General features: G+C 38.3%; 1 protein-coding gene across 5 annotated transcripts in view; it reads left to right on the forward strand.

The window, feature by feature from the left end:
• Positions 1–20725, forward strand: part of tenm3 (teneurin transmembrane protein 3) — a 284146-nt gene that overhangs the window by 136214 nt on the left and 127207 nt on the right. For 3 of the 5 annotated variants that reach the window (XM_067404649.1, XM_067404648.1, XM_067404651.1), the window contains one exon: positions 17850–18056. In XM_067404649.1, coding sequence (XP_067260750.1) covers positions 17850–18056 — 207 coding nt within the window. Of the gene's footprint in view, positions 1–7281; positions 7409–11691; positions 11770–17849; positions 18057–20725 lie in introns of those variants that run through there. The other 2 variants (XM_067404650.1, XM_067404652.1) reach the window with 2 other exon arrangements.

The raw sequence follows: 20725 nt of genomic DNA on the forward strand, positions 1-20725 counted from the left end.
TAGCCATGCATGCTCAGCTGTTCTTTGTGAGTATGTGTGTGTGTACTTATGCTTTTTCATTCAAGTGTGTGCTTTTGAGTGTGACAAAAGTGTGTTAATAGTACAGGAGTACAGGAGATTTGACTCTATTAATTCAAATAGGATTAGACAATAGCATGGTGCTAAGCTAATGACAATGCACTAGAATAAGCATAAAGCACAGTGCACACGAATAATGGGTAAAATAGTAGATTTTTAATTACATATTTTTATAGACACTTTTAAACAATAATTTTCTTCCACTGTCTCAAGGCATTATGGGATTGCCTTCTTTTAGAAGCATACAGTATATGCGATCCTGCATAATATTTAGGCCAAATTTTCTTGTAAAGGTGATCACATTTACTGTTGTTCAGTGTGTTTTCACAGGTGAAACCAAGTCATTTCAATAGAAATCCACATGAACAGGAATTTTGCATGAGTGAGAAAGATTTCCCAATGCAGATTTCACAAGAAGTTGGAGTGGAATTGCCTAGTTGACCAACAGAAAACAGCTTGGTTTGAAATATTTATAATAGTCATTTACAGTTGTTGCTTGTCAGACTTTACAAACATGATCCTCAGCCACAGTCATTGAGTTTTACATCATCAACCCATTCATGTTAGGTGACTGTGAGCTACATTACACGCGAAACTGAAATGGTGGCTAACAAAGAAGTATGTAGTGTTAATTTTGATCATGGCTTGTCTTGAAAAACAAGTCATTTGACGGTCGTCATAGAAGTCAAACCGGGATCTACAGATTTAAACCTAGGATCAGAGGAATGTTTTATGATTTTCAAAATGTATCTCAGACGACCAAAACACGGCCAAATTCTTACAGTGTGAACCTGGCTTTATAGAACTGGCTTCACAGATTTTTTTTTTTTTGTTTGTTTTTTCCTCTCCTCTCGTGTTTTTTTTTTCTTTTTTTTTTTCACTGCATGTTAATCTCTTAATCTACTGTGAGTTTTGCTGCCCTGTGACTATTGAACAAGTTGGATTTGCGTTGTTTCAGCCACGCTCTCTTGACCTGGATAAAGTAAGGTTTAACTGCGGAGTAACTGATGTGATGTTAACCCGAGCCTAAGGAACCTGCATCATATTGATTCTCACACACTTGAGCAGATTTGTACCGCAAGGCTTTTGGGGGATTGTGGAGCATCTGACAAGCATTCCAGCCTTTAGGACAAGCCCCTGCCACTCAGCAGCCAGTCATGTTCACACACTCCTTCCCATGTTCGCACACACAGAGAAGGTAATTTGGAAATGGGCCGCTGAGACTGACATGTCTGCACCACATGCATCTCCCCACTCAAGAAAAACCAAGCAGACAGAGGGGCTGTTGTGTTTGGGCTGCTCCCTGAAAACTCCCCCACCCCAACCGCAGCTCCAGAGCCTTTCGTTGCCAAATACAGCCTGCAGGTATGAGTGGTATCCGGTCCACTGGTCACTGAATCCATCCAGCACTTGGAACAAAGAGCACAACCATACCAGTGAATTCATATTCCATTTAATTACCATTCAGTTATAACGATTGCCAAGTAAATTCAGTTAACTACACTGAGAGAAGAGGGAAAGAACTAGATAGAGAAAGATGGAGGGCTAGGACAGGCCGAATGGTATTTGGACAGAATGAGAATGTTAAATTTTAAAAGAGGTTAAGGGGGGTACAGCAGTGGAAATTTGGTGTTGTTCGAGAAAATAGAGGGAGCACTATGGAAGACCTTTAAAAAGCCAGAGAAAGAGAAGAAAAACAGACCCTTTCAGTAGCTGTAACTAGACCTGAATCCCCCTGAAAAAGGAACAGGCAAGAGAAAGAAAGAGATACACAGAGGTGAAGAGAAAGGCGATCCTTACGAGCAGAGATGCAGGCTCTTATCTGATGAGGAACAGCTATCGTAAATATCCAGCTCTGCCTTTACAGGAAACACATATGCGCATGTTGATCTGGAGAGCAAAACGGAAATGATTCCCTGTATGGGATCTGATGTCTGATATACTACTAGGTGACAGGGATCAAAGAGCAGAACGAGACATTGATTTATTCTGATATTTATTCCCCTCTTGCAGGAAACAATGGCAACCACATATTGTTTGCCATTTTCTTCAAGCTGTGGGTATATGAGTAATGAGTGGAGCTCACAAAACCTGTTAAGAACATGTCTGGATCACAGTACTTAATTATATTTCACAGTGAGGAAGAGGAGCTTATTTCTTGTACTACAAAAAAAGAGAATTGCTAAACACCACCGTCAAAAATTAGATAATGATATTGAGCGAATGCTCTCCGCACATAGTATACCTTCATCAAATACTTTCGCTTCAAATCCCAGCATCAGCCCATTCAGAAATACCTGTACAAAATGCTAAACACCACTTCCCTTTGTCAGCAAAAGCCTCTAAGTACCAATCAAAAGACGCAAATCGAATCATATGATTTTAAGATAAATGGCAGTGTGCATATGAGCCGGCTTTAGTTGCCGAGCTGCAAGTTTTTCTCATGTTTTGTCCATCATTACAGTGGCAATGACAGGATTTTGCGAGTAGCAAGTGAACACAACAGTGTTGCTTTTGCTGCTGTAAAACTGACAGAAACAGATGTTTACTATGTTTTGTTGTCCAAAGATGTGCACTTAGTTGGTTTTGCAGCACAGTCAAATTTGTTACATACCAATGATTTGAATAAAATGACATTTATGAAAATAAGGCATTTCAGTAACTGACTAATAACTTTTATTGATATTAAAGTGAAATTACAGAACCTAAATATAAAACCTGGTAAAAAAAAAAAAAATGCTAATTTAAAAGAAAACATGTCAGATGGACTTTGAGGTTTTTGCAATGGAACTTATATATTTCTTTTTTTTACTACCTTACATTGTTATTAGACATAAGCTTCATCCAGTTGATCATGATTGTTGTTGTGCAGAAACTATTTTGAGTGTCTGCAATTTGACAGCCATGTTGTTTGTTGTCAGGATAAGCTGTGTTTTGAGATTGTTTGAGGAGGAAGAACGAGCGCACACACATATAGACATCCACATCCACACCCGCGCAGATGGGCTCTTTTGTGGAGAGCTTTATCTAGGATCTGAGGCGTGTTTACTGCAGTTGTCTGACAGTGGCTCTCTAAGCCACGGATGTGTATCTAAAGGAGTGTGCTTGCCTGGATGTTTGGGGGCTCAATGACCGCAACTGAGACCCAGGCCAGATGCATGGGCACGCAACACCCGTCGCTCCATCTGACGCCCAGCATCAACCCCCGCTCTCTGTCTTTGCCACGGGCACTCCACGGGGTAGTGTACATATTTTTTGGCGTCATCTGCAGGATGAAAGCCTCGCGTTTAAAGATGGAAGAAGCGTCCTGCTGATGTCCTAGTGCCTTCCGTCCTTCTTTGTTCATCTCGGGCCAGATGTGTTGTCTCCCTGTGGTTGGTCCGGGTGTGCGAGGCAGGTCTCCTTTTGTTTGCTGCCCAATCCGCCATCCTCTCTCTTTCTATCCCACTCTCTGCTCTCAGCTGGTGCCATTTGAACATCTGCTCCCAGAGAATTGTCACCAACCAGACAACAGCAGCACACCGTTTTCTAAAAAGCCGGCCTGGCAAAAAGTTTTAAAAAGAAAGGATTTCTCACACTTCAGAGTGAGTTGTGCCAGCCAGCTGAGACTGACCCTGAGGAGGCTTGATTGTTTGGATAAGCCTCTGGCCTCCTGTAAGGTTGTCTGACACCTCCGACTGACCCAGTTTAGGTGGCATTACCGTCACCCGTCCATTCATCAAACTAATCCTGCTTAAATCTTCTCTCTGAGACTCTATGTTCATTGCACCCAATTAAAAGTGCAAAGTTTGTTTGTCAGGTGAGATTGATGTATTTATGGATGTGTAAATGAATGTGTATTCTTGACTGTAGACGGCACACAAGCTAACCTCGTTGAGTGTTTGAAATGTATATTACTTATACAAGCTCAAAAGCAGCTTCTTGAGATGCTTTATTTGAGCAAGATGGAAGGGAGCTAGCAGAAATTGAGAGCCTAATTTGTTTCCTGCTTTACAGCTCTCTGCTCAGGGACTCAGTTGTTCCTCCATACACAATGATTTGTGATTGATGAATCCCCTTGACACATCAGCTGCATCATCTCCCGGCCTGCTGTCCCACGGTGACCGTCTTCACACCTCTGATTGGTCCCTAGCTGCGGTCTCCTGCGGTAACGGTGCAGGCCGTATGGCAGGTGTGCTGCGGGTGTTGGCTGGTGGCAAGCTCCTTGACTGATTTTGTTATCACAAGGGATGAGGATAATGAAAGGCTTGGGTGTTTGTGTATGTGTATGTGCGCGTGTGAGATTACACTCTCCGAGAGGCCTCAGCCTGCTATTTTGCCCAGGAGGTAGCACTGGCAGTGCTGGTTGGCTTAATGCTGAGAGATTAGGCCTCTCCGCAGAGGTAATTGCTCACAGCACGCTCTATTAAAGACAAAAGGAAAGAAAACTGCTATCTGGAGCAACAGCTAATTTATTATGTGCTGTCCGGCTACGTCTTCATTGCACAGTGACTGTGTAGCCACGTGATCATTCAGGTACAAGCTCCATTGTGAAATATGAAAGCCTCCAGCCCGTTCCATTTTAATTAGTGTAGTGTTTCCACACAGAAACGTCTTTGACAATGTCCCAGAAACATGATGGGCTTTTGTTCCTGAAAAACATTTTTTACATGTGTTTACTGAATGCTTTTTCCTGGCCCAGCTTGAGGGTCAGTTCCCAGCACTCCTGATGATTCCTAATGGCATTTTTTTTTTTTTTTTAGTTTTAGTTGTAGTTTTTCAGTAATTTAATTTAAACTAAACGAAAATGAGGAACTAGATTTAATAAAATGACCATAATTTAACCATAATAACCCTGTTAAGAAATCATCAAATAGTAGGGGTGTAACGATACCCTCATGTCACGATTCGACACATATCACGATACTGAACTCAATATTATTGTGGTACTCCAAGACATATGGAAAAAAGTTTAACAAAAAAATTAACTGTTGATTAAGATGCTGGGGATGGAAATGAATAGGCTTGAACTTGGTGCTGGTAACCCAGTGCGCAGGACAATGGTGACATCAGAATAAAAATATTTATGATTCTGAAGCTGAATATACAGAATTATTTTAGATGAATATGCTTGCACTCTGTCACTGACTAGATATATATTTAAAGTAATGTAGGCCACTTTTTATTGGTAACATAAGACATTTGACATTATCAGGACCCACAAATATTCCCCCATTGCATTACTATACATTATATTCAGCATTATATATAGTGTAGTACTGACACTAAAACTCTGTAAACTTGATTTTTTTTCCTTACACAGTAATTTTCATTTTGGGTGAACTATACACAATACATATTGTCACTATCCACGATATATATTGTTGCATTTTTGTATTGCAATACATTGTGACACAATATATTGTTAAAACCCTAGAAATAACAGTTTGAAAATTGTCTTTTGTTTATTGATTTGCATGTGTGTGTGTGTAGCTGTGTGGCATAGTGGAAAAAAAGTGGGAGCGGGTAGATAGCAAGATCAATAGCTCCGCATTCTAGGCGTGCATATTTTCTCTTCTTTCCTATCTTTTTTTACTGCGAGCAAGGAAGCCATTGTCCCCACTTGTTATTTCCAAGCTGCTTTTCTTTTCCGTCTTAAGGAAGCACTGGAGCTTTTTTAGCTGTCTGAAATTACCCGCTAGCACAATGCCCTTGGAGTAAAGAGACGTAATCAGCATCACTCACGAGTCTCTCTTAAACTTTATTTAACGAGTCATTCATCTTTGTTTTGCCTCCAAAAACATGCTCGTGAAAGAAGGTGCTGCTTAACAGCACATGAAACGGTGCCATAAAAAAGCTGAAAGCAAATGGCGACCAGCCACTCTCTCTTTCTCTCTCCCTCGCTCTCTGACATAGATGTGTCAATTGTAATGCTTTCTTTCCTTAACTGACCCTAATTGCTCTTTTGATTCTGTTACCTTAAATGGTAGTGTAGGATTAGGTTTTTTTTTCTTCTTGTTTTTGTTTTTTTCTGACCGTTCTGCTCAACCTCTCACCTCTGGATGTGCAAGCCTTTTACCAGGACTTGAACTTTTTGATCTTCCTCTGCATTTTCTTTCACAGTGCTAATGCCTTAGGAAGCCTTAGGCTGATTTTCTATTATATGTGTGCAACCAGAATGGGAGTTATTTAAGTCAATTGTTATATAAGTCTACTTTTAACAATTTAACACAGTAAAAAGAAACTGTTGCTATTGGCAGATTGAGGTTACTCTAGTTTGCTAGTTCAGCAGCTGGGGTGTGAGTGGGTCCAAATTCTCCTGGGGGGACGGTTTGCATGCTGGACTGGAGAGGAGATTGGATTTCTGGGTGCAAAGGTCAGTATGTGGGGGTGGTGGCCTAGGGACCAACCTGGCCTCTGAAACCTTTATCATCCTACTCATGTCACATATACAATATCTCTCTGTCCTCCTTTTCTATCTATCTATCTATCTATCTATCTATCTATCTATCTATCTATCTATCTATCTATCTATCTATCTATCTATCTATCTATCTATCTATCTATCTATCTATCTATCTATCTATCTATCTATCTATCTATCTATCTATCTATCTATCTATCTATCTATCTATCTATCTATCTATCTATCTATCTATCTATCCAGCAAACCAGCACTAACCACTATCACAAGCATGACTTGTCATTTCATAGATTCTATCTCCATCTGTCATTCCTATACAGTAAATATCTGCTTCTGCTTCTGGAAACCGGTTCATAAAGCCAGCTTATCTCCAGCTGGTGTGGATTGTCCCTCTTTGGTTAACTACTTGGGCTGAACCCAGTCACATATTTTTGCATTTGTTTAAATCCTTTATTCTGGCACGTTGTTGAATCATCCCAATACGACTCTGAAGACCAACTCATTATATACAGAGGTTGAAGGACTCTTCCTACACACAGCTGTGTGTGCATGTGTGTGTTTATCATATATGCATATGAAATATCAACAGTATTGTCTGCAAAATTCTCATCCACAGTAATCTGTTGATAAAGAATGCTTGGCTGGCCAAAACTTGTCCCACATTTTCTGCCATTGCGGCAGCTAACCACATGTGACCCGCGGAAGGACCCTGCCCGCATCCCTTGTTGTAATTGGCCATGTGATTATGTGTGCGTGTGTGTGAACAGGCTCTCCCTCAGCACCCTGCTGTTCCCATTTGCTGGTTACAGCCATAAACTGGGCAAGCCCTGGTTGTTTTAACAGCACATGTGTTGATGAGCACTCTTTGGCTTTCTCAGCATAAGGAGGACCCAATTAGACTCAAGGCAGAAGTCTCTGGAACTGTGAGTAAGTGTGCACGAGTGTGTATATTTGTATATATGATTTTCTTTTACTTGTTTATAAAACGTTGAAATGACCTTGCTTTTTAGAGGTGTGTTGTGCTTGTTTATGATGGCAGTGGAGCACTGCAGTGTTGCTTGGAGAAGCGTATTAAGGCACAGTTCATATTATCATCTATTCATCCTCCATAATCCCACCATTCTTTACTCTTCTCCAATGGTGTTCAAATGTTTCTGTTTGAATGATTCCCTTCCTATGTCTTACAAAGACATTTATTACTCTGTTATTTATTTTTTGTTAGCATTTAAAAGATTCATGGAACCTACATACAGTATCTGCACAGAAACTATTGCTTTTTAAAGTAAAAATCACAACTCTATGCATCATAATGTTCAATCGTTTGTCTTATTTTTTGAGAGCGAGTGTGTATGCGCATACACTAAGGTTAGCTCATTTTATAAGCGCTACCCTCCACTGTACGCTCTCCGCACACTTCCGTCTGCACCATTAACATCGCTGTGGCATGAATCATTGTAAATCGAATAGTGCACTTTGTGCGGGAATGAAACACGGCTGTCTCCGGATCATAATGGCGGAATTATAGCTCTCCCCCCATCATCACGCACGCGCTGAAGTCATCCCAAACCCAATTAAGGAGAATCCGTCTTCATTTGCTGGGTTTTGGAGGCTGACAGGCAGAGTGTCAGAGATGTGCTCTGGATTGTTTTCTTTTTGAGGCGAGGTGGGGGCCCGGCTCGTGGGGTGATCGATCACAGGAAACTGGCCAGGTATTGAAGGGTGTTGTTGCGGAAGGGGCGAAGACCTTAGATAACATCATCATTAGCCTGCAGACTGACACTTATGCGCGCATCATTACAGGCTTCATTGCGGATGGTGTGTGTATCATCATGAGTATAATGGTTTCGATTTTTTTTACTTATTGTGGTTTTCAATTTCAATGTCTTAGTGGTGCTTTTTTGTATTTTTTTTTTTCATAAGCTGCGTCCCAAATGACATACCATACACTGCACTATGTACTCAACCTTGTAATGTATAAATTTTATTGCCTTATTTTGTCATTTAACATCAGAGTCAGATAGCCCCTCCCCCTCCACTACGTAATTAAATCTGCGACAGTTGTGTGCACATAGACTGTAAAAAAATATGGACGTAGTGTCCGTGACATCACCCATCCGAGTTCTGAACAGCAGTTTTGAAGCAAAAATGAGGCCGCTGCCATCTTAGCTGCGCGTCACCGCACGTCACCGCACGTCACTCCCGGATAACTGAAAATGGGTAAAGAGGCGGGAGGTGGTTTGAGCTGATGTGACTGGTTGCTGAAACCACGCCCACCTAGCTCGACGTGACCATGTTAGTAGGCAAAGCCAAGGAGCTAGTGATCTTAGATACGATCTAAAATATTAATGAAAATAAGTTTTATCATTACAAAGTTCTAAAGGTTTACTGTCAATCTACAGTGTTTTTTTGTTTGTTTGTTTGTTTTTTTAAGATATAGGTGCTCCAATAACAACATGGAAAATCAAATGGGACTTCATACCTTTATAATGAAATAGAGATCACGAGATGAATCCAATCTGGCACTTGGATAAAATATGAGTGTCCACTGCAAAACAAAAAAACAGTACTTTTTGTCCATGAAATATTGATATATTGTCCATTGTTTGCATCACATTTATTCTGAATGATCTGCTCTCTGTCATCATTCTTCAAGAAAGGATGCAATCTGAGCAGCGTTTATGTTGTAAAACTGTATACGATCGTATCTAACAAATGAGCCTGTGTCCAAAGTATATTTTTTCAAAATAGTGCAGCAGTTTTAGTTATAATATCCAAGCAGTGCTGTCAGCCAATGCCACCATCCAACAACGTGTGTTCTCTTCCGCATGCGAACACATCTACATAGACACACATCAGTCTCGAATATTATGCAGCAAGCCATATTTTATAATTGTATAAAATAATCGAGAAAAAAGCAGTTTAAGTCACTTCCGTATTGGCTTCCGTATTCCGCTTGTGAGTGCATGAAGTGTCTAACATTTCACACTTTTTCTATTTGGAATTTGGTAATAACTGGGTTATAACTAATTACTAACCCTGAACCTACCCCTAAACTTAACAGTAACCCATGTAGTTACCTTATATAACCCAGTACGTTCTTAGGTAAGTACACATAAGTGCACATACTGTAAAATAACGTGCAACTTGGAATTTCAGTGTGAACACACTATTTATATTATGAAACATCATAGAATATGCATAAATACGCTAATTGGGACGCAACTATAGTATCATAAGTAGTACCACAAATTGTTCCATCTGCCTATGCTGGCACAAACTACACTTCACAAATAAACTGCACCTCAATAAAAATAACAGCTTCATGATGGCAGTATTTAAGTTTAAAATTTTATTTGTCAAATTCATAGCAACAGCTAGTACTTGTGTACAATGAAATACACCTATAAATGTGTCATTGCTGCTACATTTAGCTGTAAATTGTGACTACCGTGACTAAGGCATTTATGATTCAGCAGCATGGATTGCATCTGCTCAGATCTAATGCCAGACGGCCAACACCGGAAAACAGCTAGTCCCTGGAATTGTTTTTAAACTTCATGGTACAGAATGTTTGAAATACAAAAGTCTAGTTTGTGGCCATTTTTATAAACTAAAAAAAACTCTGCTTCTTCATTTATGTTGTTTACAACATTTCAAGGAAATTGCTGCACCATTTTTTTGTTCTGACCGCTTTACCGCATGCTGCTTTAATGTAATTTAATTTGTAATGCGTAGTTTCAGTTTAGCTTTCCTTTCTAGCAAACTCTCATTTTTATTTTAGAAAACTTTTTTTTTAGTTTTAGTTAGTGATCATATTCACAATCAACACATATGAATGCAAAATCAAACAAGATGACCTACTGTACTCTGGAGAGAAAGTAGAGGAAATGAGTGCTGAGAGGGAGGAAAGAGATAGGAGATGATCTGAGTGAAAACGAGAGGGAGATAGATTGAGGAGCTGAATGTAAGTGGAGAGAGAGAATGCTATTGGTGTTTATAGATTTGGACTCTTTGTATTTCTGTGGCAACAAGGAATTTCTTGTAAGGAGGGAGAAAAGGCCGGAGAGAAAGAGGAAGAATGAGAGAGTCTGAACAGGGAGCTAAAGCATCAGAGGGAAGCAGAGAGCTCCAGCAATTTTTGATTGTTGTTGAAATATTGGCATTTGCAGATACGTGTTTGGTAATGAAGTTTAAATCTTGCTCACTCAGATTGATCCTCTAGCATATCACCTCCAGGCTTAGCTTTAGAACTCAGTAAGACATCAAATATTTAAACGCTCATAATTATTAATAGCATTTATGATAGATCACTCACCTTTATTACTGTTTAATTAATTTGTTGCAACATCAATCCAATTTAAATCCAAAGTTAGCATGAAACGGCATTTACAACTATGATTTTTACTAATATTTTTTTACATTTATTTTTACACACACTGGCTCTCAATCAATAAAATGTTAAATTAATTTGAATTATAAATAAAAGTCAGAACCAGATTTTAACAGTATTTCTCTTTTTACTTTACAGTGGCAATTATAATATAATAATTAATGTAAAATAATGTTTATGTAGTATGTAATTAATATTAGTATATATATATATATATATATATATATATATATTTATATATATATATATATATATATTAAAATATTTATAAATATATAATAATATTATATAGTATTTTATAACAATTAATGCTACATCAAGCTTTAAAAATTATTTTAAAATATCGGAATTTGTATTAAAAGGAAAAATAGGGTCAATTTTTGACTTTCAGCCATATATTCACCTTGTTGCATCATGTTTACCCGCCAGATCACATACTCTCAAATTCACTTTTCACATCACGCAATACAAAATGTTCTAGATCACAAAACAGATGCTTGAATTGCTGAAAACAGGTGTGTTTTCTGAGTGTGCCTAAGCTATTGTGAAACTATTTCCTGTTGGAGCATCGTCAGAGCATGGGCTGTCTCTCTCTCATGTTAGGCCAGCCAGAAGTCCCAGGTGTAAGAGTATAAGTCTATCTCTTTCTTCAACCGTTTTCTTGTTCTTCCTCTCTCTCTTTCTTTATCTGTTCCTCACCACTGAGGGACCATCTCTGCTTCATTTCACATGTCGCCGAAGGGGAAAAGGGCTGCGGAAAAGAGAAGCTTGCTATGGAGCGAGAAAATGAAAAGATAGAGGGAGCAAAAAGAGAGAAGGGGAGGCAGAGATTGAGAGAGCGACGGATACTGGAGGCATTGTTCCACTCCAAGAGACACAAACAGTCTCAAGCTTTCTGGTATTCAACCCGCAGCTCCCCTGTGTTTGTGTGTGTGTGATTGTGTTTTCAAAATGTTATAATTCTACAGGCTGACCAGAAAGAGGGATAAAATGACACTAAAAGATCAGTGTGATAGAAAATAGGACAGAGACCTATCTCTCTCTCTAATTTTCTTTTATTTTATTTCCAGACTCTCACTCTCGTCCTTTTCTCATACATTTTTCCCCCATCTTCCTTTAGCAATTTCTTCTCTCTCTCTCTTTCTATCTACATACATAAGTGCTGATGTTCAGGCCTACTGTTTGCATGAGTGGTTTTAATGATGCGCATGCAGGGCTCAACAATAAGGATGGCCCGGGGCCATTTCAGCCCAGTTGATGGATAAGGCCCCTGCTGTGTTGTTCCTGCATCCTATGTTTGCTGCAAACTTCAAACTCATTGTAAACTTAATTTGGTTTTCAATGATGTATTTTGTTGAAAATTGTGAGCTGTGCTGTTTTGAACGTTACCATGACAATGTTGTTTTACAGTCTAAAATATGTGAAGTGTTTGCAGGAATGATTTGTGATCATCTTGGAAGAATCAATTGTAAAATTGTTAAATAAATTTAAATAAAGTTAAATAAATTAGGCTATCTTTTTTAAATAATGTCAAATTAAATATATATGTTTAAATGTAAAATAATAATAATAATAATAAAAGGTAAACATTGAATTATATGCCAATTTTTAAGTATTGTTTAATGATATTTATTATATACTGTATATTATATATGTGACCCGTGCTGGCAAAATGAATTGGAATGCACACTGGCTAATTACAAGCTACAGGCAAAACAAGTGAAAAATGTCGATTTTGGTCGAATTTGAGGTTTTCACAAAAATAAGTTCATTAAGCCCTCGTCTAGCAATCCCAATGCTGCAAATAGCAATTATAGCAATGGACAAAGGAGAGTACCTCTGCCCACTTTGAAACCATGAAAAAACTTTGTCCATGAAAAAATTTTGTTTTTCTCTGCTCGCACGCTCAAAGACGCCTCAGACAACTCGCAATCCTGAAAATGTTTTTGAAATTTTGAAAAATTTTAAGTGAACATTTGATTAACTGTTAGGGAAAAACATCTTATGCGTAACATTATATTAGGTGTGGTACAGTAGGTCTTAATATATTGGCTGTCTGATTCATTAATGTTAATCAAACAATTGTGGTATCATGGGGAAAAAAAAGTTGAATAGATATTTTTCCTATAAATATTTGGTTTTGACTTGGTATGTGCCAAATTTGGTGTTATTACCAGGGATTTTAGGGTATGGTTGCTACTGTTGGTGATTTTGTTTTGGAGCCTTCAGAAAACTAGATTTTTCTCAAAACTCTATCAAACAGGTGTAGCTCATTAACTTTTTTTGTCTGTTCCAACAAATCATACATCATTTTGAAGGTTTTTAAAATATAGAATTAAATAATAATAGCTCATTGTTGAAATTTTTTTAATAGCATTGTATTATTTATTTATTATAAAAAAAAGAAGAATTTAAAAAGGTAATTTGTGATTTGTGTGAAGACGTATCTAATGCTATACAGCGTCCACTTATTATTCAAGTGGCCAACAATTGTCATTTACATTTTTTCCATTTGCATCAATGCAAGATAGAAACACATTAGTTATAATGAGCATTTAATCTCTAAAGGCATCCAGTCTATTCATCCAGTCTGATGGAGCGTTGTGTCATGTGTTAGTCAGTGAGCCCACCCTGCAGGGGGTCCACACAGCCACGCAAAAACTCCAACTTCACAGTTTTCTTTTTTCTCAACGATTCATTTCATATGCATCAAAGTCTGTGTATGTGCTCAGTTCTGTTACTGTGATGTGTCAACTGTTGTGTTTGGTTCTTGTGAAACTCTCAACCCCGCCAGACTCTTATTTCTCTCTTAAAGCGCCTGGCGTGAATTCACGTCGCACTAGATAACCGAAATGTCATATATCGGACCATAAGGCCTGATTGTATATGCTCGTGTATGATTTATCCACACATTGTTCTTGTTGAGGCAAGTTACAAAGTGTGTCCTTCAGCTTTGTTTGTGCTCTCTGGTCTCCACTGAGGATCGGGTAAACAGACAAAGAAAGAAAGAGAAAGACAGCAGCGCGGCTTTTTCTTAAGCGCTCCTGTTAGCACTGAGGCACGGGTTGCTATTGATTAGAATATGAAAACCTAGAGGCCTGCATATAAGATTGGGGATGAGGAGGCATTGGAGAGCAGTAGAACAGACAGGTTGCACACACAGCATGCACACACACGCGCAGCGGCACAGGAAGTTGCTGATTAGGTTTGACCTGGTGTCAAGCAAAAAAAAAAGAATGCTGAAGAATGCTGGGCAAAATCACACGAAGAGAAGGGAGCAAAAAATCAATGACTGACAAACAAGCGCCTTTAGTTTACTGCCGTGGAATGATGAGGCTGTGGAAATAATACCCTCATCATTGACTCTTCTGTGCCGTGTGTGTGTGTGTGTGTGGGTGTGTGGGTGGCTGGGTGTTTAGATGGCAGATGCTGTATTCAAAGCATAGAGCTCCACATAAGTGTGTGTACAGTGCAGTTTATTTGCCTACTCCAAACAGTTTAGAAGTTTATGAAACAGATAATTCTGATTTAATAGGATGAGAAACATTCAAAGCCATTGTGAAATCCTGGTATGTCTAAGAAGTTCATGTGTTGAATCGTTTTAGTTGTTCTTGTTCTGTGGAAACTGTGGAGCTTTGTGTGCACAAATTCCTTGTCGGATTGCCGAATGCTTCAATAGTACTGTTTATTATGCTTGGCGAATTATATGGCTGAACTGATGCTCTAGTATGAGACTAGTCCACATCTCTTTCTTTTCACTGAAATAATCATTTCTTCTGTTGTGTTTATGAGTTGGTTTGTTTGTGCACAAGAAGAATAGAGAAAATAACACTTCCCGTTCTGGCTTTTCAACAGTGGTTTCATCTCTTCTTTCTGCTCTCGGCTTTAATTGACAGCTGCACTGGATTACGGGACGTGTTCAACTTCTTCGGCTGCTCTCGCAAATCATTACACACGAGAGAGGGGGTCAATCTGTGTTTGATCTGCTCACGTGTGTGAGAGTTGGAAACAGGCAGAGGAGAGTGCTGACGTAGCGGGTTGGCATGAAACCACAGACAGAACCGGGGTTATCACAAACGGAGAGAATGAAATGAAAGTGGGATGAGAGGCGAAGAGATAGAGGAAATGAATTTTAAAAAAGCTGCGAAACCGGGATTACACAGTGCCCTCTGCATACTGACTTCCCTCAGTCCAACAGCTGAATTCCTCACCATAAAAGGCTTGTGTGCTGCAAACCATCTGAAGCTTTTTAGAATGATCAGTAGCACTTTACATGAAGTGATTTTAGTACACTAGAATGCTGTTGTGCTGAGAATCACCACAGCTGTGATTCAGCCATAGAATAAATAGCAAAATAACAGGTTGTATTGCTAGTAAAATGTACGTTACTTGACATTAATTTCTTTTTTTATTGAACTGCTGTATGAAAGCAATATCACACTCACAATCATGCTGTAGTACTGACTATTACAAAGTCAACACAGCCGTTTCTTTATCGTTTTATATTGTTTAAAATAGCCATTCTTGTTATAATCTGTTGAATATTTTTATGAATAATTTACCATAATTGCTCGTTTTAGCACTTAGTAATTCATAGTTACACCTTTAAAATGTATCATGTATTAAAACACTTTTCATGTTCAGTATTTCATGTGTCATATAATGTTACAGTGCATCATACTTTATAATGGTATAACCTTGAATACATAAGCAGTATAATCTATCATAACTGTGGTTACAATTATTTATGAAAATGTTGATAATACTTAAAGCCTTATACAGGTATTCATAATGTACGTTATAATGCATTATATCTTTTCATAAATAACTGTAACCAAAGTTAAAATATATTAAAATATTTACAGATTCCTTGTTACATCTGAAATTAGTTGTTTGTCATGTGTTTTTAAGCATTATACTTTCTAAAGGCTTAACATAGGTATTATAATGTATTATAATAAATGTGGTTACAATTAGTCATGAGACTGTACAATGCTTTTTAAGGTGCATTAAAAGTCATAATTAATGCATTAAAAATACATTTATAATGCACTATACTTAAAGGCTTTAAGTAAAGTGTTACCAAAATATTTAATATGCTAGAATACCAATGATTTGTGCACCAATACCAAACAATTGATTCTTTTAAAACCATGGTTATTAATTTTACACGTTTTAAATAAATTGAAATAATCATTTTATTCACTAACATATATTTCATATTATATACCATATTGTATATTATAGACAAATGTAAATTCTCCTTAAATTCAGTTGTACACAAAATACTGAAACTGAAAATTACCAGTATATTAAGGTTCCGCAATTAATTAATTGTTATCAACATTGTAATTACAGCTGCTGCAATTCATTTTGAAAGTCATTTATCTTTTCGCCATTGTTTTGTTTTTGTTTTTTTGTAATGATTGAGCATTGTTACGAATCATAGACACACTGAATGCAGTGCTGAATCAGAGGCCATTTTATGTGTGTCTTTATATCAGTGTTCAGTCAAGAGTGAACACTTTAGTCAGCTGGTCTTAGCTCAGTAGATTCAACACACACACAGTGGTGTATCAGTGGCAGCACATAATGTTAATGGCACTTAATTTGTTGGTTGGGATTGGCAGGCTGGTGTGAGCCCTGCTCCCAGAGGATCTGCCTGTAATTGTGTTTCATATCCTAAATATATAAATAAAGCTTGCAATAATTACAAAATAATAATTCTCCCCCACTCTTTCGGCCTCGCTGTTTCTTTTTCTCTCACTATCCTTCACACACTGGCTTTTCGTCTGTCCTTTGGCTTTCTCTGTTTTTCTCTCACAACGCAGTGTAATGTAAGGAGTGGAAGGTAATTAGGTTGCGTGTAGGACTCCAAAGCCACACGCCACAGAAGCAGAGGTGACTTTGCTCACTGTCTCATGAGTGCGTCCAGACCCCTGACAGGGAGCTGAGAGCCAGTCAGCTTAATTACTATTCACACATTGCCCTCACCCTTTGCCTATGACTGCTCTCAGATCAGGGGTCCTTGACCATGTCTGATAAGCTGTTATTATATGCTAAGTGGTGTCACTGAGCCCAGGTCAGTGTTTTGTGTTGGTTTAGGAATGTGATTATGTGTCTGTGAGATTGCTTTCAGAAAGATATGAGCAAGGAAAAGAGTGAAGCCTTTTCACATAACAAGAAGACTCTGAAAATGTCAACAAGATAAAAGAATTTTCAGATGAATAGCAGAAAATATGGGCTTTCTCTCATTATACATCAGGCTGTTTTATTACAAAATGTGTATTTTCCTTCTCAAAAATGTGATGTTTTACTTATTTATTTTCAAGTCATTTTACTTGTCGTCTTCCCTTAATACTGTGAGTATGTGTGATGTGTGTGTATTTGTGAATGTACCAGCATCCATTTGTTAATGGCTGATTTGATTGTAAATGGATTACAAGCGGAGGTATATCCAAGATGAAGATGAAGTGTATTTGGCAGCCACGGAAATCTAGTGTGTGTTTGTGTGTGTGTGAGAGAGAGTGTTGTGGTTTCCTCGGCCTCACAACTTTATGCATCTCACCAATGCTCTGGCCTTAAAGACAATTGTGGGCACTGTGGAGAACATTTCCAATTTCCATGTGACCACAGCTAGTGGAGCAGAAACATCACAAACAGAATGCTTAATCATGCTAGCTGCAAACCATCATTGTTTTTTTGTTTTTGTTTTTGTTTTTGTTTTTTGTAGCAATGGATGACGCTGCTTGCATTAATATTAATGCAATTCATTTGATACAGCTTCACACACATGCACTTCTTTTTTGATTTGCAGGAAAGAAAAACAACTCAAACTTTATTTTTAAAAAGTCATTTACTTTTCATATTTACAGTAATGCATTTTTTTTTTAAAGTACCTGCTCTATGTTGATTCTTTTCATTTGCGCTTGTTATTTTTTATTTTCCTTTGGTTTAAAGTGGTTTTCTTTTCTTTAGGTTCTCCCATGCCATCCTCTCTCTCCAGTCCATCAGTCACTGAGCATTCCCATTCTCAACCACCCTCACCCAATCTCCATGACAACCAGAGTTCCGTCTTAAGTAATGCCACCACGCAGGCGGCGCGGGACTCTGATTCGGAAGAAGAGTACACGGCCGTTCTCTATAGGCCTGTAACGCAGCCTGCCCCCAGCCACAGCTGTAATGGTAAGGTGACCACCCCTCTCTTTCTCTCTCTCTGTCTCTCTCGCTCTATCTTCCCAGTTCTGCCAAGTAAGAAAAGCGTGAAGGCTGTGTGTTCCCAGTAAAAACCACTGGAGTGAACTGTGTACGGCCCTTTTTGGAAATTTTATTTGAGAGTGTCACATCCAATCAGTGGTGTTCAACCTCTGGGTAGGTTAGTGGATGTTAAATGGACTTCAGATTGCACTCGAAAACCAATTTTGCATGCTCAAAATCATGTTCAGCTGAGAACTGCAACATTTGAGTGAACTTTGAATAAAGTTAAAGGGATAGTTTGCCAACAAATGGTAAAATTCTACCATTGTTTACTCAAGTTTATGTCATTCCAAACCTGCAAGTACGGCTTTCTTTCATCCGTAGAACAAATAAAGCTGAATTTTGGAAGAATGTTCACACTGCTTTCTTCCATACAATGAAAGTAAATGGGGACCAGATCCTTTTGAGCATCAAAAAAGCACTATAAATTTTCCATAAAAGTATCCCATGTGATTTGTACACGATATTCCAAGTCTTGTGAAGTGATAAAATAGATAAGGAAGCTATCACTGAAAATCTTGACAGCTTTAGTCAACATCACAGCTTGGACATTGCGCTAGAAAGTCATGTGGGTATATATTAGGATACAATTTTCATTCCTGGGTGAACTATCCCTTTAAAAAATAAGCCGAGAATAGAATGTGTGTGCTTTTACTCAGAGCGCATTCTGTTTTATGTGTTCTCTTCCCATCTCTCCAGCAGCTATGCTTTGAGCCTCCTCCTGTTATTGTTTTCATCTTGTGTCTTTTCAGGCACTAACACAAACAAACACTCTGCTGGTGTGTTTCTGTCCTCATGCACCATGACCTCTGTGTCTTTGTTTGAGAGCCTTAGGAGCTCCAGCTGTCATCAACATCATCTTAAGCCAGCGTCCCACTAGCCGATTTTTCATGCGTACGCTTCATTTACATAGTCATTGGAGAATCAGAGGGAGTCTATAAGCACTGCCGCGTATCTCAGCGGGCGAGTGTTAACAGCCCCAGCAACCAAACTCCCTGCTGACCCTCTGAAATCATCTAGCAAGTTTAAAAAGTATCAAAGGCAGTCAGATGTGGTCTTGGTAGTGACCAATGAGCCTCTTCTCTCAATGAAAATCTAATGTGACACTGTGATGCTCTGATATGATCCAGAAATATTCCTCACAAAGCCACATCTCACAAACGCTGAGTTGGTATGCATTGTAACCGAGCATTTACTTACATTAATTTTCTAAGTCTATTGTAGGCCCTGTTTCCACATGGCATTAAGATGCATATTGGTCGATCGGATCACAAGTGGACGAGGGAAACACATACCCCTTTTACACCTGGTATTTTAATCTGTCTCTGTCCTGATTTCTTTGGCTATGGGTGGGTAAATGTTTTTTTTTTTTCTTATAAATGCACCCAGAGATGATGGAAAAACATACGGAGAGCATCAGCTTTCATTTCGACAGCTGCAAGACCATGCTGTGTGTTAGAAATCAGGAATGGTGAGAGAATATTGTGTGCGGTATGTATGTTTTTCGTCTTCACCAAACTTGGGTCTTCAGCAGACAAAGTTTAAATCCCGTCTGGCTAGCGCGCTTCCCATAATGTTTACCCATTAAGTCAGTATTGGTGGAGAGTAGGCGTCTTTAGTGGCTGTTTGAACACATAAACGTTTCCACTACGAAAACAATCCAGTCAAATGCGTTTTCGACTACCTCTGGAAGTGGTCGAAAGTGGACAAGCTTAAAACGTCTACATCTTTATTTAGCCTCGTCCACTTGTGATCCGACTGACCTTAATGCATCTTAATTTCAGGTGGAAACATCCATATGAAGAGTTTGGTTCCAAAACGCGATAAACACTATTTTAAAAAAAACTGAGTTTCTTCCAAAATCAGTATTGTATCTGGTCGGTACTGAAAAGTCGGTACTGAATTTATTAATTTTGCGCAAAATGCAATATCCGTCGTGTTATTCTGTCATGTTTTCTCCCTTTCTTTCCAAAACGCGACAAACGCCAGTCTCTTTTTTCTGCAGAATGCGATATATCCACTCAACCAATGACAGTGCTCCATTCCACCAACTGTAAACATTGAAGGCTTTTTTTAAAAGCCGTTTTCAATACCAGTGTACTCGGCAAATGCGTTTATTTAACCGTGCGGTGGCGCCAGATACTCTTTAATTGGTAATGACAAATAATAACAAGAAATAATTAACAAATAATTAACAAGATGACCCACTGAATTCATTTTGGGAGCGACGGCTGAATGTATTTTTAGTAAAATGCCTGTATGTAAGATAAATATTGGCAAAGTTTAGACTCTGTCATAAATGTGAATCAACTTACTTTGTTGTGTATTTTCAACTTGAAAAATAACTTTTATATTGATGGATTAATTGCATTTTTAAAAAAATAGTGTCATGGATTTATTGCATTTTGGGAAAAAAAATAATAAATTTTTATTATAATCAAAATGTAGATTTGAATTTTTTATGTTTTTATAACCAAAAGATGCTATGTGAAAGTTTGAAACAGAAAATAGTGGTTTTCATCTTTCCACTTTCTTGGTAAAGAAAACACCTTTTTACTCAAATTAATCAAAATAGAGTTAATGCGTTTTGGAACCAA

The sequence above is a fragment of the Chanodichthys erythropterus genome, chromosome 12 (assembly GCF_024489055.1).
Source record: "Chanodichthys erythropterus isolate Z2021 chromosome 12, ASM2448905v1, whole genome shotgun sequence".
In the NCBI taxonomy this organism is placed as follows: Eukaryota; Metazoa; Chordata; class Actinopteri; order Cypriniformes; family Xenocyprididae; genus Chanodichthys; species Chanodichthys erythropterus.